The following is a 24,827-nucleotide window of genomic DNA, read 5'->3' on the forward strand; positions in this document are numbered from 1 at the left end:
AAAGGGAGTAATTTCTAAATTTTTCAAAGCACAGCCAGTACCTTTTGTGATACAGCCAAAAGTAGAAGCAGAACTACAGCACTTATAGCTCTCTAGAATTTTATCCAAGAGTAAGGAGTTAATGGAGCACCTCTGTAGTGCCAGTAATGAAGAAAAACAGGATAGTCGGTAGCTGTGATTACTTCAAACTACCCACACATTTGCATCCCTAGCTGGTGGTAAGACATTGCCCCAACCCTACCTACAACAAATGGAAACTGAAGACAGTGAAAGAAGCACCTCACAATTAGCACATGTAAAGGGATTACTTCAATTCACATTTTTGGTTTATCCAAATACTCAAGCAAGTGATACATGCGATGGCTCTGGATAATACTGTACCAGTTTACAACATACAACTGCAAATCTTCTCTTGGCTTCTAGAAAGGAAATGCATGCTACTACAAATCAGATACCAGCATTGTAGAATATCATCTGAGGTTTCATCTGGATTCATTAAACTCAATCTACAGAGAGAGGTTCTTAAGAAACAATGATCAAAAGCCAAATTGTGCACACCCAGATGCAAGGTTTTCATGTGGAAAAGTGTCTTATGAAGAGACTACTCAGATAATTCACTGAAACCCAGAGTGATTACATCACAGACTGTCTTATTGGATAGAAGTGCCACCAAACACGTCAACCAGCTTTCAGGATGTCCTACACCAGTGATGCTGATTGCAAGCACCAAGCCTACAATACAACTGTAGACCGTGACTTGTGATGCTACCAGTGAGGCTCATGTCCCTGTTTCTACTACAGGTGACAAAGCAGGAAGATGTTTCCGATTCAGTTACACCACCAAGTCCAGACACTGATATAATGTCCATGAGAGGTTGTAGACCACCTCTCAGACATATTTTGTAGCATGTCTGTATATTTAACAGTATTTTAAGGATATTTGATTTGTAACTTTATGTCCTTTTACATTTAAGGGGGGAGGAATATGTAGTGTAAAGGAAAACAGCAGTATTTCTTTAAATAGTTTGTAAGCCCTCTAGCGGTGCTCACCCTTTTTTAGGTTTTTTAGGTTGGAAAGAGATCAGCAATGAGAGTACCAGCATCTATATAGCTAGGCCTTGTATGTTTGCGTAGAGTGAGTAAACAGTCATGTGGGACACAGATGTGCCCGTGCAGTTTCCTCACATTCTTGTTCTGTAAAAAGCAAAAACACATAAAACCTGATCACTGTGATCCACATGTGTCTCATATCTAGTAGTGAAGCCTCCGTGTCCTGAACAAGCTATAACTAGTAGAAAATACATCCCTTCATTTGTTTAGCAATATAAGTTACCATGAACACCTCTCCACTACTTTGATCTATGCACTGAGACACACAGTCACAGTATGTGTCTGGCTTCCCACAACAATAATGTTCTCAGGTAACTATCACTCAGTAGGAGAGCCCACAAGCATTCAAAAACAGAACTTTCTCCAGATCTAGCCTACATAAGTCACTCTTGCAAGAGTGAAGAACTTTCCAAAAATTAATCAACTAAAATTAGTGCATCAAAAACTTACCCTAATTAATTGACAAAATAATGAGGAAATGAGCTATTCCACCATCACCTCTTTTTTAAAAAAGTAAAATAAATAAATAAATAAAATACCAGGTGCTAACGCAAGCATCATGGCTGCCTCCTCCATCATTTCCTAAAACCCCAAACCTTCATCCTACTCCAAAAAAGTGTCCTAAGCAAACCAGGCAAAAAAAATAAAAAAATCCCAACAACGTGGCCACTCTACCAGCTCCTAATCATCACCTAATGTCTGATTTTGTTTTATTTTAACCACAGCAACAACAGCAGCTCCAGTTCATCTCAACCAACTTCTTCTCTTTTATACCAAAAACCCCCAAACAAAACTTCTAAAACTCCAGTATCAAAAAATTAAAATAAAAGGCCTACTAAATACTTGACATTTCAAATGCTTTACTTTTTCTCTCTTTTCTATATCTTTAATAAAAAGTTAAAAGAATTTTTAATACTGTATTTGCCATAATAGGAAGCAAGCTACAGCCTCTGCATACCAAACCCCAAACTCTGTTCAATGTTAAACAGTAACTGAATTTATTTAGCATCTTTAATTCCTTATATTCCATCTAAATTAATACAACAGACCTTACCTCTTTCAGAATTAATGCAAAACTTCTCTTCAACCGCAACTTTCTCTCAGCAAGTTATTCACACAAACACTTGCTACTGATAAATTAGGCAAGCTATTTTTTCTATGGACTCGAAAAGCAGAAAGGAACAACTCAAAATCTCTCATAGGGGAGGAGCTCAGATGCTACATTGTTGGGGGCCATAAAAATACCTAGACAGAAAATTGTGAGGCATTTGAATGAGGAGAAGAAGGTTGTTCCACGCACAGGTTCAGTATAGAAAAAGGACAAGAGGGAGGAATGGGAGAAGGAAGGAAACAAATGTGGTGTATGAAGGATGAAATTATTGGCAGAATGAAGGAAGATGAAAAAATTTGATGGAACATGTTAGAAATCAGAGAAGTGTACTCAAACACCAAGAAGTTGGGTACATGAAGGGGGCCATTAATCAGTATCTCTAAGACGGTTCATAGATTAGTACTGGGGGTAGCTCCACATGTAGATAGGCATCTTTCTGTTCTGGAGAAAAGAACGTGCCATGGAAGATAAATAAAAGGGAGAAAAAAGATTGTGCTATATATTTCAGCATCTGCTGCCAACCTTAACTTCACCACTTCCACCTGAACTAAGCACATTTCTCCAGCCTTGTTCCCTGGCTCTGTTTATCCGTTCCATCTGGAGAAGACAAAAAATAAAAGGAAATAGAAGTTCAAGGATTCAATTTTCTATTAAAAATTCAATTTCAATGTTGAAAATAAAATTCAAACGTATTTTACCCTTTCCTTTTCCAGTCTTCTCATCTGCTCAGCCTTCTGAAAGTTTGAACAGTGGGAATATTAAACTATATATTCTGAGGTACTTTATGACGAACTACACAAGGGAAGATTTTATTACTTAAAGCATCATTGTAAATAGAAAAAAAAGCCAAAGTATTAGGTCTACCTGGTCTCTTTGTCGTTTTTCCTTCTCAAGTAATTCAAATCTTCTCTTTTTTGCAGCTTCCTGAAAAATAAGTATATATTTAGAATTTATTAATGAACACTACTTTTAGCAAATTTAGATCATGGTAGTTAGTACTCCAATGGCAGAGGCACGCCCAGAAAGGTAAAAATTAAGAAGTTAAAGGGTCTTTGGAGGAAAGAAATAAGGAGGAAAGGTTTGGAGGTTTTATTTTGCATTTTAAAAATCGTTTTATTCTGGTTTTGGTTTTGATGTAGCTTGAAAACAGGTAGATGGGTGTCTTTATACCTCAAACATTTTCCTCCTTTCTTCTCCTGGATTCATTTTCTTCATTGGAGTTGGATGGGCCTAGATAAAAGGTAAAACTACAAATTAGATAGCTCAGTGCATGGTACTTTCTAGATCCCAAAATAATAGGAAAGTGAAGTCAGGAAGTGAGAGAGCAGTAATTTAAAATGTAACACTATTTTACAACACAGCTTCATTTATTATTCAGAAGTCTGCCTGAAAAAAAAAAAAGATACTGTTAAGATCTAAGGCAAGTTCTGTTGTAATTCTTCATTTGCTCTTGACCATGGGTTCTATCTAGTCAAAACAAATGAGAAAATACTTTTGAAAGCTCAATTTTAATCTTTCCTATTAATTTCCCTTCTCTGAGAATATCAATGCACACTGATCCTCTATGCCCTTCTTAACAAGTTGAAGGTCCCTGGAGATGCCAATCACAGTGCTCACTGGGAAAACAAGTTGGCCTTGAAATTTCCAACTACAGAGTTTGTTCAAACTATAGTGAATACTTTATTCTTATGTAATAACACTGCTAACTGGTATTTACGTTCAGTAAAACCTCAGAGTGACAAACAACAGAGTTACAGACTGACCGGTCAACCACAAACTGCTTTGAAACCGGAAGTACACAATCAGGCAGAAGCAGAGACAAAAAAAAGCAAACACAAACACAGTACGGTACTGTGTTAAACTATTAAAAAATAAAGAGTTTTAAAAAAAGATTTGACAAGGTAAGGAAACTGTTTCTGTGCTTGTTTCATTTAAATTAAGATGGTTAAAAGCAGCATTCTTCTTCTGCATAGTACAGTTTCAAAGCTGTATGAAGTCAATGTTCAGTTGCAAACTTTTGAAAGAACAACCATAATGTTTTCTTCAGAGTTACAAACATTTCAGAATTACCAACAACCTCAATTCCTGAGATCTTCGTAACTCAGATTCTATTGTATTTAGAGACATGTACTCTTCTGTTTGTTGGAAAAGGGCCATAGTTTTGTGGTATAATCTTGTTCCCTTAGCTCCCTCTGTTCAGTCAGGCAGATATTTAAAACATATACTTTGCCTGTCACCTTATACAAGGTCACAGTCAATCACTGAAAGAAGCAGGGACAATATGGTAGAATTACACTTCCTGCAGGCACCACTGTTTTGAATTTCTTCACTTTTGTATACACAGTGTAGTGGTTTTATTTTAAAGTGAAACTTGAATAGATTGAGTCTTGGTATAAGGTTATTTAACAGCACTTATAAATGTCCACCTTCAAGGACAACGTGAAGACCAAACAGCATGGCTTTGTCAGATGTATCTGTACCAGTCTGGCCCCATTCCACATCCTATTGCCAGTTTTCTTCTCCAAACACATTTTCATGCTCCCTCTACTTTTAAAATCCATTATTAAGATCACAAATTCCATTAAAATTTTAAACACAGAATTTGGTTTTGTCCACCAGAGTCCAGTGGTACCTGCTTCGAAACACACGGAATCTTTTAAAGAATAATCCATTGAAAGGACAGCATAACTAGCTACCTAATTTTGTTTTGCCAGGATTTTGTTACACCCCTCCATAGAAATGCAGTTGCTTTAGAAGAGGATCTACTCATTTAGAGGTACCGTCCTCCTCAGTCTAGTTCAACTTCTGCTTTCTCTGAAGAGTCCAGTATATTATGGAGCATGTATTGCATATTAACAGACAATTCACTTAGATGTGCCATCTGTTTGCCAGAAGCTGGGAATGAGCGACAGGAAATGGCTCACTCGATGTTTTGTTCATTCCCTCTGGGGCACCTGGCATGGGCCACTGTCAGAAGACAGGATACTGGGCTAGATGGACCTTTGGTCTGACCCGGTATGGCCATCCTTATCTACTGATCACACTGTATATTTAAGTTTGAAGGTGCTGAATATGGAACAAGTACACTTACTAATAGAAAAAAATAGATCTGAACATCGAATAGATTAACAAAAAAAAATATCTAATACCACCAAGGTCTTATATAGTGCTTTTCCATCAATGGATCTCAAAAGGCCTTACAAAAGGAGATCAGTATCATTATCCCCATTTTACAGATGAAGAAATAGTCACAGAGAATACTCTGAATAGTGACTATTAAAAATAGTTCCAGGGGTTCTGCAAACTTCAGTTGTAAAATTACTGTATTCCTAAAACTGACTGCCACAAAATGAGGTTACTGAAGCCATTCAAGCTGCAGCCAACTTAAGTAGCATTCCAAACCAGACTGATAGTAGTCTCCCAGCTCAGCAATATCTTCTTACAAAATAAGAAAAACAAAACAAAACAAGGCATATAATTGGTTTACCTAAATGCAACTATTTCCTGTGTAGATGTATGTCAATACAACAGATGTAAATGAAAAGCAACAATAATAGGATATTAGTGGACTAGTATTTTAAGTAGTTTAAGTAAGGTAAATCAAATTAGTTAATGAAAACAAAACTTCTGGAAATATATACCTTCCTTATTACCACTCCTGTGCCCTCACCTGTCTAAACTTAGCTAATGGCTTCTTCTCATGAAATTTTTTAGATGCATCGCCAGATTTCTTGATCATTAAAGGCACTCCATATTTTGCAGCAGGTTTGGTAATTTTCTGAGCTGGCACAGCTGAAGCACAGATTTGTCCTTGAGCTGGTCGTTTTACTAAACAAGAAAGGAAGAAATATGAATGGTTTGTCTCATAGTTAAACTTACATAGCTAGTCTTCTTTGGATATTGTTGCATTGCTCTGTCTCAAGTTACCTGACCGGTTATCAAGACAAAAAAGTCTCAGACTAGATTCAGAGTATTCATTTGAGAAAGGGGCACAACTTCTCTCCAAGCCTTTCCCACTTTTATTAGACAACTATCAAAATGGCATCTTCTTCCCAGTTGAGATACTTCCCCTCCAAAAAGTGAAAATCATCTCCTCTCCCCACAGAAGCAGAGCAAGAGAAATTTCAAATACCCAAGACCCCCAGACTAGGACACAAATGTACTCCAGTAGTTTTCTGGAAGTCTTCCTCTCCTCATCCAGTAATTTAAGTTGTTTGAATAAACTAGATGCAACTGTATGAAGCCCATAGGATAATCACTTACACTGCTATCTACAGCAGTTGGGCTTGCATGCAGTACCAATACTAGAATATATTTTAGAACATGTACTATTTTGCCATCAGTCAAAATATGCTTTGGTTGAGATATAATTTCTTTCAACATTTATTGAAACACTGTATAAAAGTCATTAAAAAAAACAACAGAGTTGAGTCTGAAGAGGTCCACATATCTCTTTTTCCTGCCAAACACATAGTTTGAGAGGGCTGTGTTGGCTATGCGTTTGGCAGGAAAAAAAAAAAGAGATGATCTTCTCTAGATCTCTTCAGACTCAAAAGTGCCCCTTAAACTCTACCAAGTTTAGAAACTTTGACTACAGGACATTTCGAGCAGAAAGAATTTTTTTTCCTGCAGTTTCTCTCCACATTCATAACAAATGGGTAATGCTTCTCATCTATGGAATTCCTATCATTGTATTCCTGTCATTTATCAGATTATTAGGGTGGTCTAAAACAAGGAGAGAGACTACTAACAGAATGAAAATCATCAAGTACGAAAATTCTCATTCTGGTTTACAGCTTCTCCCCTCAAATTGTAACAAATGTCAAGTAGCAGATGTGATTCATAGAAGTTGGGAGGGAAGGAAAAAGCAAAATTGTAATTATTACATTAGAAAAATAAGGAGAGATAGAAGTTTTCCCATATAAAGCAAAAGTCTCATAATTTAAGGAATTAACTTAGGAACTCAGTAGCCTTACTACCAAGTGATAACTTGACAGAGAAGCAGACACCTACTTTGCAAGTCTTCCTTGGATGACTCTCTAGCCACAATACTATTAGAAGCACGTGGAAGGGCCTTAATTCCCTCTATGAATGGTCACCCAGCTACCTGATATGCCAACTAGTGCAGTATTTTAACATCTTGCCTACAGCAACTTTGAAAGCTTAAGCCACTGGTATTTTGGATGGAACAGCATGAACAGGATACAAATGGTGTGTGTTTACTTGAGATATCTTTAGAGCTGCAGGAATGACAATTGTGTAACCTTCCCAAAGGAGTAGGTAAGACTGGAACCAAATAATGGAAGAACTATTTCTCAAGAATTATGTAAAGAAAAACTTACCTTGTGCAGAAAGGTTTCTGGAGCTAGAAAAACAACAACCTTATCATCATGACAACTACAGTGTTAATACATAGATAAAGAAACTAATTCCAAACCGTCTTTTGGAGATAATGGTGACTAGATAAATCTACACCTGGCTTTCCTAATCTGGCTAGTCTGATGAATTTTGACATCTGATGATACTCAGATACAGAATCCAATGTACCTGTATAAAAAGCCACTGGGCTGGGTATTTGGTTTTTTAGGGTGATTGGATGTATGACTCTAATCAGCCATACTGGAGCAACTAGTGTAGCGAAGATCACCAGAACTTTAATTTTAATTAATTAGTAGAAGTAGTAATAATTACAGGCCAGGGCCACAGTGTTGAGCACTGTACAGACTTAACAGATAGTAAGCACTTTGGGGCATAGACTGTTTCCCTTCAAATGAAAAATAAAATTAGACTAGCTCAATGAATGAAATTTCCTGGTTGAGTTCTGTCTCATTACCAAAGTATATTAATGAGAACAGAGTCCCTGCTGAACTACACTTCACTTTTAAAGCCCAGGCTGTTAATCATAGGTGGTCCAGGTGCAAATGAAGGAGTCTCTGCTTCAAGAAGTAACTTATCTTTCTGCAGATGCAGCAGAGGTTCCTTGGCTGTCTATCAAGTACAAAAAGCTGGCCTTCTGTGCCTGTGAAGGATGATTTAACCTCTTCCTTTATGTGGACTGCCTTGAAAGGCAGCAGATTCTTCTTTGTCTGGCACATAATTTTCATTGCCTCAGAGGAACTCTGACCTCCACTTACTCACTGGTTTTGGGAGGGATACAAATATTCATAATTCAGAGCGTAAGCCAGCTTCTAACTAACAAGATGCAGAAACAAACTTCCACTGTGACACACTGCTCCATAATTGTCGCTAATGTGTTTCTTGCACCTTCCTCTGAAGCAGCTGGTAATATCAGTGACAACAGTGAATTCAGTGCACTACTGGTGTGATTCTGTGTGGCCATCCTTGTTTTCTTGCAGCACAGGACTGACAGAATTGTAAAAGTGAACTAAAAGGATGTGTATTTTGAGATTTTGGAAGATTGTGCTGCACAAAGTGTGAAGTTCAGAGATCTGGATGTTTTCCTTTTCCTAAGGTGAGGGACCATAACCCTTAGGTTATGCTGTGTTCCAAGTACAGTCCCATCCTGCAAGGCTTGCTTCTGAAAGAGAGCACGCAAGGTCTAGAGTAAAAGTTGACCTGGTTATCAACATATTGCTTGAACTAACCTGCCCACAACAGGACATTTAGATATGATCTGCAAATGACACCTAATATTGCATTGCATCCAATAAGCTGTTCCATGTACTCAGAAGTAATTTCTAGGAAGCATATAGTGTGACATTTAATTGCGGGAGGATACCAATGCAACACCAGCAAACTAGTTGCTGGAGACAACTGGCTCTAGATGACCACTACCAGGAAATGACTGACATGAAGACATTCTGGATCTATGCAAATCTTTACCATGGTGCAAAAATTATGGCCGAAGCTGTATTTTGACCTCTGGGTAAAGAATTTTCTGTGCTGAAATACTTTTGATTTTGAAAAACCTACAATTTTAAATCCTTTCCATCAGCTAGCAAGTTATGAGTAGATCTGTTTCTCTGGACAGGGCACAATTTGTGGTGATGTACATAAATGGGTATAAACAGAATTTAGGACCTGAACCTTGCTGTAATTGCTACTATGCATTTAAGACTCTGGGAGCAGAGCGTAGATTTAAAAAGTTTTATACAGCAACTGTAAACTCTCATACACAAGTGTTCATTTTGTCTGAGCATGCTCATTTTGAGGATTGTTAGTTGTGGGTGGGGAATCTATTTAGGTCTTCCTTGAGAGCTTCTGCTCCAGATTTTTTCTCTCTGCTAAGCAAACTGTCCTATCTTAAATACCCTAACTGTTGATAGTGAACAACAAATTTCTATGCTGGATTCAAAACTGAAGTTTAAACTTCTCTGCATCTCCAGCTTCTAATTTCTCTAACGTTTTCCCAAACAGCCTCACCCTGTAAATTTGGATGTGCAAGTTTTGCAATGATTGCTTCCCATTCATGGATGTAAACATATCTTTCTTGTACTCACTGATTTAGGAATCATTGCTCGTCACAAATCAGACTGAGATCCAGGAAAGACTGCCAAGAAAGCTTTTTTGCACACTGCACCAAGGATGGGACCAGAAAATGAATCCAAGACCTCTTTACTCCCGGGGAAATTCTGCACCACTGCATGCACACAGAAAACAATGTCCCCCTGCAGATTTCTTTGCTTCTCTGCAAAAAGTGACAGGGAAACAAAGGAAAGCTATGCTAGGGAGTCGGGGGCTGAGGACACCCATGGGCGTAGTTTGAGGGGGACATTACCCTCCAACCGGAGGAAAGGAGGGGCACATGGGGTCCTAGACCACTGCCCTCTCACCCCATATCTGTGAGCACAGAGCTGCCCCGCTAAAGGAGGGAACTGCTCAGCCCTGCTGACACTGCAGCTGGACACCGCCTCCTGGGACCTAGTGCTGTTTGTGCTCCCCTTGTGTGTGCTGAGAACCATCCTGTTTTCTGCACAACAGTGAGTGCCCATAGTGGGACAAGGTAATGGGGGCGGGGTGGGATGCGGGGCACGGGGCAGAGCCCAGGATGCAGCATCCCCTTGGCAGCAACTGCAGCTGGGACTCCCCCATTACACAGGACCATCAAACCTCCCCCCCACACACACCCCAAACCTCACTCCCTCAGCACCCGGACCCCCCACTGAGCCCCCCACACCCAGACTCCCCCTGCTGAGCCCCCCACACCCAGTCCGAGCCCCCCACCACTGAGCCCCAGCCACCTTGCCCCTAAACCCCACTCCCAAGTCCCTGTGCATCCAGATCCCCCACTGAGCCAACCTGCACCCAGAAAGTCCCAGAGAGAACCCTCTTACCCCACACCTGTATCCACACACACACACACACACACACACCCCTTTACACTTGGATCCTGCTGGGCTGAGCCTGCCAGCCCACACCTGATGTGCCTAGAACAGACGGGCAGGGCTCCAGGATGTTTCTGAGACAGGCCTGGCCCCTAGGCTGTGTCAGGATCAGGAGCAGCCCCACCGCCAAATCCCTGTCCCAGGGAATGGCTGCAGGGTGATCTCTCACCTCCATGCAGCCAGTGGCCTGTGCTTCCCCCATGCCATGCTGGAGCCTCCACATTTATTTCGGGGTGGATAAAAATCGGATTTTTTTGATAAAATGCTTTTTGAGAGGGAAAAAAAAATCTTATCTAAAGATAAAGGTATCTTTGAGCTCAAAGATCTCTCATCATGGAATAGGGATTATAAATTCTAATTCCATAGTATGGGACAATATATTCATGTATATTCATATTTAAGGAAAGTTTTGTAAATGAGTTCCAATTGTTCATGGATTAGGAACCCAATCATATAGATTATTTAAGTTAATCTTTCTAACTACCCAATAGGACTCAGTGCTCAGTATAGAAGATACCATCAGAGATACTCAGTTTTGCAGTTCTTAAACTGTGGATTTGTGTCTCCAGAGATAACATGCTTGTTAACAGCAAAAATGTTTTGAAATAAAATAAAATAAAAAATTAAATTAAATATATAGAGGTGAGAAATAACAGACCTCAACCCTATTGTCCCTCTGCAAATTTGTGTACACAGAGTCAATCCTTTACCTCTCTCTAAAAGTGCAAAGTTTCAAAAAGTTCAGTGCTGGGGGCGGAATAAATCTGGACAAGGAGAAGAAGTCTGGAGATAACTGTGAGACGGGGGGGACAGGCAGGAGAAACAAAAGTGAAACTGTTTAAGCAGCATATTCCAGAAGTCTTAAGTTCTTTCTGAGTGTAGCCTTTATTGATCTGAGATCTATCATACCATTCTCTCACCAGATGGGAAAACATATAGTGGCAGCAGGCTATAACAGAGACCCAGTTTGGGAATATTTTAATGAAATTCCTCTACCTGGGGGTAAGACAGGCATGCCTGCAAAATGCAAACAGTGCAACAAAGAAATGCAAAGCCTGGTTGCCTCAATGAAACAACATCATGAGATGCGTTCCTTCTCAGGAGGAAGCTGTGTTGAAGATGATGAAAAGAACATGTCTGAACATGCAGGATCAGGTTGATAAACTTTTTTATTTCATACTTCTTTCTTAAGGACTGCCTGTCTTCCTTCTGGACTATTCTTGAATTCTCATGTTTGAGCAAAAAAATATAGTTGTTACCCTATGGTACTAGCATTTTAGATGCAGTTGTGATAAAAAATAAATAGCTGAAAGAGGCAGATCTTCCTTTTATAATTTCACCTTTAAAGTAGTACTGAGTGTCCGTGAATGCAATGAGCAATACTAAATGAGCAGTATGGTAATAATAATTAAATAACTGCATTGACTTTTTGTTTAGGAGAATCCATCTTCAACATACAGGATTCTGAAGACTATCCACCTTCAAGATCACCATAATTTTTTATAGTTTCAGAGTTATCTACATAGTGTTTCAGTAACATCATGTATGTCACACATAGCCACAGTATATCACCTGTAGCAAAAAGAAAACAAAAAAATCTCCATCATCCAGAAACAACCATAGATAAATTTGTGATAAGAATCAGCAGATTACAAAAAGAGGTAATTGATGAAAAAATTGCCCCGTTTATGCAACAAACTTTCCTTTCCATATGATTGAGAAATCACACTTCATTACACAGTCCAGTCATTAAGACCAGGACACAGTCCACCCAACAGAGCAGATGTTGAAGGCAAATTGCTGGATAAAGTGTATGTGTCATAAATATAAAGGGAAGGGTAAACCCCTTTGAAATCCCTCCTGGCCAGGGGAAAGCTCCTCCCACCTGTAAAGGGTTAAGAAGCTAAAGGTAACCTCGCTGGCACCTGACCAAAATGACCAATGAGGAGACAAGATACTTTCAAAAGCTGGGAGGAGGGAGAGAAACAAAGGGTCTGTGTCTGTCTGTAGTCGTCTTGGCCGGGGATAGACCAGGAATGGAGTCTTAGAACTTTTAGTAAGTAATCTAGCTAGGTATGTGTTAGATTATGATTTCTTTAAATGGCTGAGAAAAGAATTGTGCTGAATAGAATAAATATTTCTGTCTGTGTATCTTTTTTGTAACTTAAGGTTTTGCCTAGAGGGGTTCTCTATGTTTTTGAATCTAATTACCCTGTAAGATATCTACCATCCTGATTTTACAGGGGGGATTTCTTCATTTCTATTTACTTCTATTTTTTATTAAAAGTCTTCTTGTAAAACACTGAATGCTTTTTCATTGTTCTCAGATCCAAGGGTTTGGGTCTGTGGTCACCTATGCAAATTGGTGAGGCTTTTTATCCAACATTTCCCAGGAAAGGGGGGGTGCAAGTGTTGGGAGGATTGTTCATTGTTCTTAAGATCCAAGGGTCTGGATCTGTAGTCACCTAAGCAAATTGGTGAGGCTTTTTACCAAACCTTGTCCAGGAAGTGGGGTGCAAGGTTTTGGGAAGTATTTTGGGGGGAAGGACGCGTCCAAACAGCTCTTCCCCAGTAACCAGTATTAGTTTGGTGGTGGTAGCGGCCAGTCCAAGGATAACGGGTGTAATATTTTGTACCTTGGGGAAGTTTTGACTTAAGCTGGTAAAGATAAGCTTAGGAGGTTTTTCATGCAGGTCCCCACATCTGTACCCTAGAGTTCAGAGTGGGGGAGGAACCTTGACAGTATGAAACAGAAATTGAGCAGTGTACAAAAAGTCTAGAAGGTAAAATTGTTAATCCAAGTCTTGATGGGTGGAGCAATGTCCACAATGATCCTCTTGTATGTGCTTGTGTGACAACAGAAGAACGGAATGTCTTCCGTACAGAAACAATTGATACAGCAAAATACTTACAAGAAGTAGCAGTAAAAAAGCTATAACAAACTGTGGGAAAAAACTCAAATGTCTAGTATACAGCTTGGTCATAGACAATACTGCAAATGTATCCAAGATGAGAAGAAATTATTTAGAAAACAAAAGAGTCCCAAGCTAACATACAGTTGCAGTGCTCATTTGATGCACCTTCTAGCCAAAAAGACTTCAGTGTTCCAGAACTAAAGGCTAATGTTGTTGAAATTGCAAAATAATTCCATAACAGCCACTTTGCAGCAGCGGCTCTGAAAGAAGTGGGAGGAACCAAGCTAACTCTCCCACAAGAGATGTGATGGAACGTAGTATTGGACTGTTTTGAGCACTGTATCAAGAACTGGCCTAACCTGAAGACAGTTTGTGAACAAAATCGTGAAAAAACAGATCGCATTGTCACAGACAGAGTTCTCAACGTTGGGCTTAAGAGAAATGTTGAACACATGCTGAGTACCCTGAAGCCTATTTCTGTAGCCTTGAACAAAATGCAGGGAAATAGCTGTTTTATTGCTAATGCTGTTGAAATTTGGAAGGCACTGAGTGAGATCTTAAAAAGAGAAATATGCAATGACAGAGTTAAATTACAAGCATTAAAAAAAAATGAATGGGACAAGCATTATCTCCAGCTCATTTTCTTGCAAATATTTGCAATACTTGGTACCAGGGTCAAACCTTAACTGTTGAAGAAGAGTTGTCTATGACATGGACATCCAGCAATCATCCCTCCATAATGCCAACTATAATAAACTTCAGAACTAAGGGTCAACCATTCAAGAACTATATGTTTGCTGATGATGTTTTAAAGAAAGTCACACCAGTGAACTGGTGGAAATCACTTAAGCACTTGGATTCAGAGACAGTTGAAGTGATAATCTCACTTTTAACAGCAGTAGCTTCTTCTGCTAGTGTAAAGAACATTTTCTTCCTTTAGACTAATTCATTCCAAACTGAGAAATTGTTTGGGACCAGAAAGAGCAGGAAAGCTTGATTTTCTTTTCCAGATTATGAACAAACAGGAAAATGAAGGTGAAGACTACTGAGTTAGCTGCAGAAGCCAATATTTTAAGTTTCTCATGTTGACCTGGCTGACATAGTCTATTTAATTTTTTTAAATATTTCATTTAACTATTTTAAACAATTTTGACAAAAACAAACCTGATTTTAAAAAACTTGGTTTACCTAAATTCAAAAATTCATATGCTTGTTTTGTTAAAATATTATGTTTGCTGTTGAAGAAAAAAATCCAGAATACATAACAGTGTTTTAGTTAAATAAAACAATTTAAATGTCTGTCTGGTGATGTTCTCCTCCTAATACAGCATGGCAAGAAAATCCTCCAAGTATTAATGATTAATCTGTTGAATTGGAGATCGTTCTCCCAGTGACTTCATAAATTGCTGCTTCAATTACCTTTGGTTAATGAAATAACCAAACAATCATTTATTTTCTGATATAGCTGTAAAACTATGATTTATTTTGAAAACTTTTCAGATTAAACAACGTATAGCATGTAGCTTCTAAAAATGAAACCTACATCTCTGAGTTGTGAAGAATATATATTCAGGTTATAATAAGAATGCACTTTTATGTAGAAATCCATGATTAAATAGAGTCTGACTAGTGATTTAAATCATGATTTAAAATCAATTTGATTTTAATCCAATCCACCCTGATTTATTTACTCTCAAAAATTTGTAGAATTTTAAAAATAATGTGCAGAATTTTTATTTTTTTGGCACAGAACTCCGTTAGGATTACCTCTTGCACTCAAAACAAGGATCATACCCCTAGACAATGAGCCATTTGCTTGCCACCAATTAGGTTTTCCTAAATAAGAACAGGGAACATTTTTGGTCTAAAAATAGCCAGAGTCAAGGTGTAGCAAGTTCTATGTAGTGTCTTCACTCTTATCTATGGGATCTTTTAGAAAGAAGTCTGAAGGTGTGACTTCTGAATGTTAGACTACATCAATGGTGGGTCTATTGCTGAATCAAACTTAGGATCCCAGAACTTGTTAAATTTCCTTATTTTATAGAACATTTTAGCTTAAGATTTAGTTTTAAACATAAATCCCCAGTCTGGTCTTAAGATATCCTCAAAGCAGGAGTATAGGAAACTCTGGCTCTATATTTGTTTGAAGACTTTTTTATTATTATTATTAATTATAATTATTGAGTTTTGTGAACCACTGGCTCCATGTCCTGGGAGACTCATGCATTTTGGATCTTCATCTGTGCTTTGTTTTTGGTGGTATGTGGTACTTCCCTTGGTTGTTTACAAGAGGGTGATAAGCATATTATTCATCCTGGTCTGTGGACCTCTTAAGTAAGATGGGGTACTGGGACAAATACCTTGATTGGGGAAACAGCCCATTAGATGGCCCAAGGAACATGAAAGGATGCCTGTCTTCTCCTCCAGGCTGGATAACCACAATTTAAGTACTTTAGGAGAGACCTAGTACCACTCAGGGCTTTATTTAGAAATCCCTTCTGATGTTCATAATGGCTTGTGATTTACTAACTTCCCCGTCATCCATGATGGAGCTACTATCTGAGGAATGGAGTGCTTATGTAACTCTATTTTGGGAACAGACTGCCTAAGGAGCTCCTGATGCTTTAATGTGGGACCAGTCTATTAAAAGGGAGGGACAAAAAGAAAGATCCCTTCTCACCTTTCAGACTCTGCCAGGGAAAGAGGCTTAGAGTGAGGTTCCCTGGTCTGAAAAACTAGACAGGCACAATTTCTATTACACTGCACTGGGAGGCAGTGACCATGAGTTGGTTGAGTTCAGGATCCTGACGCAGGGAAGAAAGGTAAGCAGCAGGATACGGACCCTGGACTTCAGGAAAGCAGACTTCGACTCCCTCAGGGAACGGATGGCCAGGATCCCCTGGGGGACTAACTTGAAGGGGAAAGGAGTCCAGGAGAGCTGGCTGTATTTCAAGGAATCCCTGTTGAGGTTACAGGGACAAACCATCCCGATGAGTCGAAAGAATAGTAAATATGGCAGGCGACCAGCTTGGCTTAAAGGTGAAATCCTAGCGGATCTTAAACATAAAAAAGAAGCTTACAAGAAGTGGAAGGTTGGACATATGACCAGGGAAGAGTATAAAAATATTGCTCGGGCATGTAGGAATGATATCAGGAGGGCCAAATCGCACCTGGAGCTGCAGCTAGCCAGAGATGTCAAGAGTAACAAGAAGGGTTTCTTCAGGTATGTTGGCAACAAGAAGAAAGCCAAGGAATGTGTGGGCCCCTTACTGAATGAGGGAGGCAACCTAGTGACAGAGGATGTGGAAAAAGCCAATGTACTCAACGCTTTTTTTGCCTCTGTTTTCACTAACAAGGTCAGCTCCCAGACTGCTGCGCTGGGCATCACAAAATGGGGAAGAGATGGCCATCCCTCTGTGGAGATAGAGGTGGTTAGGGACTATTTAGAAAAGCTGGATGTGCACAAGTCCATGGGGCCGGACGAGTTGCATCTGAGAGTGCTGAAGGAATTGGCGGCTGTGATTGCAGAGTCATTGGCCATTATCTTTGAAAACTCGTGGCGAACCGGGGAAGTCCCGGATGACTGGAAAAAGGCTAATGTAGTGCCAATCTTTAAAAAAGGGAAGAAGGAGGATCCTGGGAACTACAGGCCAGTCAGCCTCACCTCAGTCCCTGGAAAAATCATGGAGCAGGTCCTCAAAGAATCAATCCTGAAGCACTTGCATGAGAGGAAAGTGATCAGGAACAGCCAGCATGGATTCACCAAGGGAAGGTCATGCCTGACTAATCTAATCGCCTTTTATGATGAGATTACTGGTTCTGTGGATGAAGGGAAAGCAGTGGATGTATTGTTTCTTGACTTTAGCAAAGCTTTTGACACGGTCTCCCATAGTATTCTTGTCAGCAAGTTAAGGAAGTATGGGCTGGATGAATGCACTATAAGGTGGGTAGAAAGCTGGCTAGATTGTCGGGATCAACGGGTAGTGATCAATGGCTCCATGTCTAGTTGGCAGCCGGTATCAAGTGGAGTGCCCCAAGAGTCGGTCCTGGGGCCGGTTTTGTTCAATATCTTCATAAATGATCTGGAGGATGGTGTGGATTGCACTCTCAGCAAATTTGCAGATGATACTAAACTGGGAAGAGTGGTAGATACGCTGGAGGGGAGGGATAGGATACAGAAGGACCTAGACAAATTGGAGGATTGGGCCAAAAGGAATCTGATGAGGTTCAATAAGGATAAGTGCAGCGTCCTGCACTTAGGACGGAAGAACCCAATGCACAGCTACAGACTAGGGACCGAATGGCTAGGCAGCAGTTCTGCGGAAAAGGACCTAGGGGTGACAGTGGACGAGAAGCTGGATATGAGTCAGCAGTGTGCCCTTGTTGCCAAGAAGGCCAATGGCATTTTGGGATGTATAAGTAGGGGCATAGCAAGCAGATCGAGGCATGTGATCGTTCCCCTCTATTCGACATTGGTGAGGCCTCATCTGGAGTACTGTGTCCAGTTTTGGGCCCCGCACTTCAAGAAGGATGTGGATAAGTTGGAGAGAGTCCAGCGGAGGGCAACAAAAATGATTAGGGGACTGGAACACATGAGTTATGAGGAGAGGCTGGGGGAGCTGGGATTGTTTAGCCTGCAGAAGAGAAGAATGAGGGGGGATTTGATAGCTGCTTTCAACTACCTGAAAGGGGGTTCCAAAGAGGATGGCTCTAGACTGTTCTCAATGGTAGCAAATGACAGAACGAGGAGTAATGGTCTCAAGTTGCAGTGGGGGAGGTTTAGATTGGATATTAGGAAAAACTTTTTCACTAAGAGGGTGGTGAAACACTGGAATGCGTTACCTAGGGAGGTGGTAGAATCTCCTTCCTTAGGAGTTTTTAAGGTCAGGCTTGACAAAGCCCTGGCTGGGATGATTTAACTGGGAATTGGTCCTGCTTTGAGCAAGGGGTTGGACTAGATGACCTTCTGGGGTCCCTTCCAACCTTGATATTCTATGATTCTATGCTGCTTCAAATGGGGATTCACAGGAGTAATAGGATTCTCTTTATGCCCAGACATGCTACAGTGTGGGAGAGTGGCAGTGAGTCCAATACAGATCACCATAAGTGATCCCTTATACAGGAAAAGGGCCTCAGCAAACAAGCATTCTCTGAGGTGGGAAGGCAAAGGCAAAAATATTTAAATTTGAATTTTATATCACTTGCTCATCAACTATATGAATTACTTCCTGATGAAGGAGACACTCACTTCTGTCTATCTGGGAGCTGGAGCCTTAGAGTTTGCAAAACTTGCCCCCTAAGTAAGCTACAAGTGGTTCTCAGCTCCTTGGGAAGCCTCATGTTCCTCGTCAAGCCTTTCCACAGCACGATCATGACTGTGAATGGGGGAGATGAGATCCCAGCATGCTGATTTGACTTTAAATTCTCATGCCCTGGCAGATCAAGGGTTGGCTGTTTGCCGCAGCAAGGCATAGCTTGCCCTCCGAGTCTTCTGAAAAGCTGCCTATCGCATATCTTGGACGTGGCTTGATGCTTCCTGGTGCTTCTCTACCTCGTTAGAAGGGGGAGCAGAGGAGCCCACTCAAGTGGCGCTGTTGCGACAGTCCTGGAACTGACATGACCTGTAGCCATTTTGTGTATGGATTTAGCATAATCTGCAGCCATCTTGTATGCAGAGCCACCGTAAATTGGTAACAGAAACCATAGTTGGGGAAATTTAGCCTTGGCTTTAGCAGATAGAAGAAAATACTGCAGCATTGCTAACAGGGATAGATACAGTAAAATCACAGATTCATGGGAACAGAAGGAAATATGGACAAGCTAACCTTGTTTCGGCAAGTTTCTTTACTGGGTGTCTGATTTTTTTTGTTAAAAGTTGCTTTTGTCGATAAATAGAAATTATAAAGTTTTTGCTGTTCCGAGGGAAAGTGTTTTAGACCATTAGACAATATTTTAAGAAATTAGAGAGTGTATTGTGCAGGAGATGGGAGTCATGTTCTGCTGCTGATTAACCATTCCTACCCTGAGTGTGTATCCCACCTCCAAGTCATAAAAATAAGCAGACCTTGAGATGTTTTAACAAATTTTGAAAAAACACAAAAGCATGAGTAAGCAAGCACTAGACATGGGAACTCCCTATATAGTTATGTAAAATGAGTGGTTAGAATTATTATATAGTTGTGTTTTGAGTAAAATAATTGGTTATGGTATAGATAAGAAGAGGAGACTGTTACTCACCCTGTGCAGTAACTGAGGTTCTTCGAGATGGTTGTCCCTGTGAGTGTTCCACTTTAGGTAAATCTGCATCCCTGCGCCTGTGATCAGAGAATTCAGTAGTAGTGCCTGATTGAGTCATATATGCGCTGTCCCTATCTCGCGGCACCTCTGAATGTTACGTAGCACTGTGCGACAAACCTCCCTCAGTTCCTTCTCTATCACAGAGTCTCTACCATGAAACTCTGAAATTGACGGGAGGAAGGAATGTAGCGGAGCACCCACAGGGATAACCATCGGGAAGAACCTCAGTTACTGCACAGGGTGAGTAACCGTCTCTTCTCTAAGGAGCGACCCTGTAGGTGCTCCATTTTAGATGACTACAGAGCAGTGCTCCTCAGGGGAAGGAAGGGGCTTTGGAGGTGCAGTGGCAACAAATAAGGCTGTGAGTCCAAACAGAGCATCCAGTGACGAGTTTTGCCCTATTGCGTAGTGCTCTGTGAATGTATGGGATGATGCCCATGTTGCTATTTGCAGATGTTTATGATAGGTACATTGTTGAGGAAGGGTATTAATAAAGAATGCAATCTAGTGGAGTGTGTGCGGGTCCCTGGGGGCAGGGGGATGTTGTAGTTTTTGCTGGCAGTAGCAAAAAGGTCAATGCAGCCAGAGTTCCATGTCTCCGTGATGGGGAGAAATAACTTTGACAGGACTAAATCTTTCAGAAATTTGCAAATGTAAAATGCTAGCACCCTTCTGCCATCCCAGGTACGGAACATCGTTTCTTGTTTGTTCCCAAAAAGTTTTGGAAAGAACAATGGGAGATGGATGGGCTGGTTCAAGTGGAATGAGGCAACTATTTTACATAAAAGTTTTGGATGTGGTCTTAGAGTAACTTAATTTTAAAGAATATTGTGTATAGACGGTGTGCCATGAAAGCCCCAAGTTTTCCAACTCATCGTGTGGCTGTTATAGCAACAAGAGGTCACCTTCATTGAGAGCTGGAGAAGTGAATATTTTGCTAAGGGTTCAAATGCAGACCCAGTAAGGCATCGTAGCACTAGATTAAGGTCCTATGAGGATGTAGGGGCTCGTATTTCAGGGTAAAGGAGAAATCGTTTAGTGGTAGGGTGCGTGAAAACTGAGAACTTGTCAACTTTGTGGTGGAAAGCCATGATTGCCTCAAGGTGTACTCTGAGCGACCCAATTTCTTAAGTTCCAGTATGTAATCAAATATTGATAAAGGAGAGGTAGTCACCACTGTTTATCTATTCTGGTACCATATGTGGAATCTCTTCCATTTGTGTAGGCAAGTATATCGGGCAGTAGACTGTCTGCTGTTTAACAGTATGGCTCTTACTTCCTCTGAACAGGTAATTTCCGCTGCTTTGGAATCATGGAGTAGCCATGCTTTCAGGTGGAGTATTGCCAAGTTCAGGTGGTGGACCTTGCTCACATCCTGAGACAAGGTATGTGGAAGAAGGGAAAGAGTACACAGTGGGCACATGGCCATCTTCAGCAGGGAACCATGTCTGTCTGGACCACGTGGGGGCTATCAAGATAACTCTGGATTTGTCAGTCCTTCTTATGTATGACCCTGGATAGGATAGGGGTTAGGGGAAATGCACACAGTAGAGGTGCATCCCATTTGAGGAGAAAAGCAACACCCAGAGCAGCAGTTCTCAATCTTTTTCTTTCTGAGCCCCATCCCCTGCCCCAACATGCTATGAAAACTCCCCAGCCCAGCCACAACTGTTTTTCTGCATATAAAAGCTAGGGCCAGCATTAAGGGATAGCAAGTAGGACAACTGTCAGGGACCCCACACCACAGGGGGCCCCACAAAGCTAAGTTGCTCAGGCTTCGGCTTCACACCTGGGTGGTGGGGCTCAGGGCCCCAGGCTGCAGTCCTGCACGGTGGGGCTTCGGCTTTCTTCCCTGGTCCTTAGTGAGTAATGCCAACCATGCTTGGAGGACCACCTGAAACCTGCTCACGGCCCCAGATCCCTTGTTGAGATCCACTAGAGATCAGGGTTCCAATCCTGCTCTCAAGCAGAAATGTGGGCATTTGGCATTCTGGGTTGCTGCAAAGTGTATGGCTGGGAACCCCCAGCATTTGAATACCTGTTATAGTCCCCACTCACAGTCCTGGGAGAATTTTCTGCTCAACATGTCCGCAGTGGTGTTTTGGCATCCTGGTAGGTAGGAGGCTGAGATGTCAATGTTGTGGTGGATGCACCAGTTCCATAATTGTATCACTTTTGTGCATAGCAAGTGTAACCATGCCCCCCTTCTCGGTTTATATAAAACATAAAAGCAACATTGTCCATCAATACCTTTATGGTCTCGTTCCTGATCATGAGTAGGAAATGTGAGCATGCACTGTAGACTACTCGAAATTCCAATAGCTTTATGTGCAATGTTGATTCCAAGGGGGACCACCTGCCCTGGCTTGTGTGGTTGTACCAGTGCACCCCCACAACATAGCAGAGAAGCGTCCTTTGTGAATATTATTGATGGGTCTGTCAAAGGGAACTCCTACACAAACACTGTGTGGTCGAGTCCACCAGTGCAGAGAAGCCAGTCTTGAAAGTAGCACATGTAATCTGGCATGTTTCAGGATAAATATTGTTGCTGACATATGGCCTAATAGTTGGAGACAGGTTCTGGCTGATGTCTATGGGCTGGTTTGTGTTGTAGTAATCAGATGGACGAGAATGACAAATCTGTGTGGGGGCAGTTAGGCCATAGCTTCCAATGAACTAAGGTACACCCTGATTAACTCTAGTCTCTGCACAGGCATGAGCATTGATTTTCGCTAGTTATTTGTAAGCTTGGTTGTGAACAGACCCATTTTCTTTTGGGTAGCTCCTAGGGCCTTTTCTTGTGTGGAGGCTTTGAGTAAGCAATAGTTCAGCTAGGGGAATATTATGACCTCGTCTGCAGGGGGGAGCCACCACCAATGCCAGTACTTTCGAAAATCCGATGGAACCACAGACAGGCCAAAAGGGAGTACCTCGTAGTGGTAATGATCTTTTCCCAGAACAAATCTGAGAAACCTCCTGTGTGAAAGATGCATCGTTATGTGGAAATATGCATACCGGAAATCAAGAGTCGAGAACCAGTCCCCTTGTTCTAGTGCTGGAATTATCGTTGTGAGCATGACTACCCTGAACCGTTGGGTCTTCACAAATTTGTTGAGTTTCCTTAGGTCAAGAATGGGCCTACATCCGCTGTTTTTTTTCCTGGGTTAAGGAATGATAGGAGTAGAAACCATTCCCTCTGTACTTTGTTGGTATTAACTCTATGGCACCTAGGCGTAGGAGATGGTTTACTTCCTGTTGCAGTAGGTGTTCATGAGAAGGGTCCTTGAAAAGGAAGGAGGTAAACTGGATTCAAAGCCATTCTTGATAATTTCTAGTACCCATTTGTCTGATGTGATGGTCTTCCATGCTGGGTGGAATGGAATCAGACGGTCTCTGAAAGAATGGACAGCTGTGGATGGTTCCAGCACTTGAAAATGTGGGAGGTATCTCAGGTCTTTGACCAAACCCTCAAAACTGCTGTTTAGTGTGGAGTTTCTGGGATTTTCATAGTTGAGATGGGAGTGGTCTCCACCTGGTAGGGGTCTGCCTATGTTTTTGTGGGTCTTATTGCCTCTGTTTGTGTGTATGGCGCAGATCTTGCTCTTTGTGCCGAGTAACATTTCCCATTTTTTTCTTTGTGTAAGTGTGTTGATGCTTAAGGATCGAAGAGTTGCTCTGGAATCCTTTAGTGTGTGAAGTGACTCATCTGTTTTATCTGAGAATAGCTTTGGGCCCTTGAACGGGAGATCCTCGACAGTGGATTGTACCTCCCTGGGAAACCCAGAGAGGTAGAGGCATGAAGCTCGCCACATGACTACAGTCGTGGTGATGGAACGTGCCAGTGTCTGCCAAGTCCATTGAGGCTTGCATGACTGTTCAAGATAGGAGCTGGCCCTTAGAGATAACTGCTTTAAATTTCTTTTTCTTGCTCTCAGGGAGATAAATCAATAAAGTCAGCCATCTCTGAATAATTGGAGTGGTTGCATTTGGCCATTAACACCTCATAGTTTGTGATCCTGAACTGTAGGGTCACTGATGACTAGGCCTGACACTCAAAAAGATAATCATTCCCAGTCACTATGGTATGGATTGGATCTGGAATGTCGTCTGCCCCACACATTCATGGTTTCTATCACCAGATAATTTGGTGTAGGTTGTGAAAACAAAAATTCCATTCCCTTGGAAGAGATGTAATATTTTTTGTCCACTCTATTACAGGTAAGTGGAATTGCTGCTGGATTCTGTCAGATGGCCTTGGTCAGGTCAATGGATACCTCATTCATCCGGAGAGCAATCATGGATGAAGATGATGTCTGGAGGATGTCCAACAGCTTATGTTGTGACTCCACAACTTCTTCCACTGGTATCTCCAGAGAGTCTGCAATCCTCTTAAACAGCTCTTGTGACTGTTTGAAGTCTGGATGTAAGGCTACAATTTTGTCACAGAAACTGACTTCCAGAGACCTCTCTGACTTCAGCCACCGCGGGGATCCTGGAACTCTGAGCTGCCATGGGTAGTGGGGGACCCCAGAGCTCTGAGCCATCGGTGGCGCCCCCCTCTCCCCCGAGAGCTCCAAGCTGGGGCCCCTGCAGCTGCCTAGCCACGGCAAGCAGTGTGGGGACCCTGCAGCTGCCCCACTGCTGCAGACAGTAGGGGACCCCAGAAGCAATGCATGCTGGACCCTTCACCGTACCCATTTTGTCAGATATTTTTAGTAAAAGTCAAAGGCAGGTCACAGGCTTCCATGAATTTTTGATTATTGCCTGTGACCTGTCTTTACTTTTACTAAAAATATCTGTGACAAAAGTTTAGTCTTAATCATCCATTATGGGTACTGGGGGCACAACCGCTTTGTCCAGAGAGGAGAAGGAAAAATTAGCAGCTGGGGTGACCTCCTGATCCTAAGTCTCTTAGAGTCCCTCAGGTGTCTCTTCCAGGGATTTACAGGGTCCAGGCATTGAGGATAATAGGGAATGCCTTGACCTCTCTGTGTGTGCTGGGAGGCTTACAGTGTAGTGACAGTACACTGCCCATGGGTCCCAGTAGGA

At 41.4% G+C, this 24,827-nt stretch overlaps 1 protein-coding gene across 24 annotated transcripts in view; it reads right to left on the bottom strand.

The window, feature by feature from the left end:
* The window catches only part of NEK1 (NIMA related kinase 1), a 189,371-nt gene that overhangs the window by 102,744 nt on the left and 61,800 nt on the right, over positions 1-24,827 (bottom strand). For 23 of the 24 annotated variants that reach the window (XR_012158623.2, XR_012158624.2, XR_012158622.2 and 20 more), the window contains 5 exons: positions 5,892-6,049; positions 3,392-3,451; positions 3,086-3,145; positions 2,920-2,955; positions 2,744-2,818 (listed from right to left, as the gene is read on the bottom strand). Coding sequence is in view for 20 of the 24 variants with exons in the window: in XM_078852507.1 (XP_078708633.1) it covers positions 2,744-2,818; positions 2,920-2,955; positions 3,086-3,145; positions 3,392-3,451; positions 5,892-6,049 (389 nt within the window). In the remaining 4 variants the exon portion in view is untranslated. The remainder of the gene's footprint in view (positions 1-2,743; positions 2,819-2,919; positions 2,956-3,085; positions 3,146-3,391; positions 3,452-5,891; positions 6,050-24,827) is intronic. The other variant, XM_073341593.2, reaches the window with a different exon arrangement.

This window comes from Lepidochelys kempii, chromosome 4, assembly GCF_965140285.1.
Source record: "Lepidochelys kempii isolate rLepKem1 chromosome 4, rLepKem1.hap1, whole genome shotgun sequence".
Taxonomy (NCBI): Eukaryota; Metazoa; Chordata; order Testudines; family Cheloniidae; genus Lepidochelys; species Lepidochelys kempii.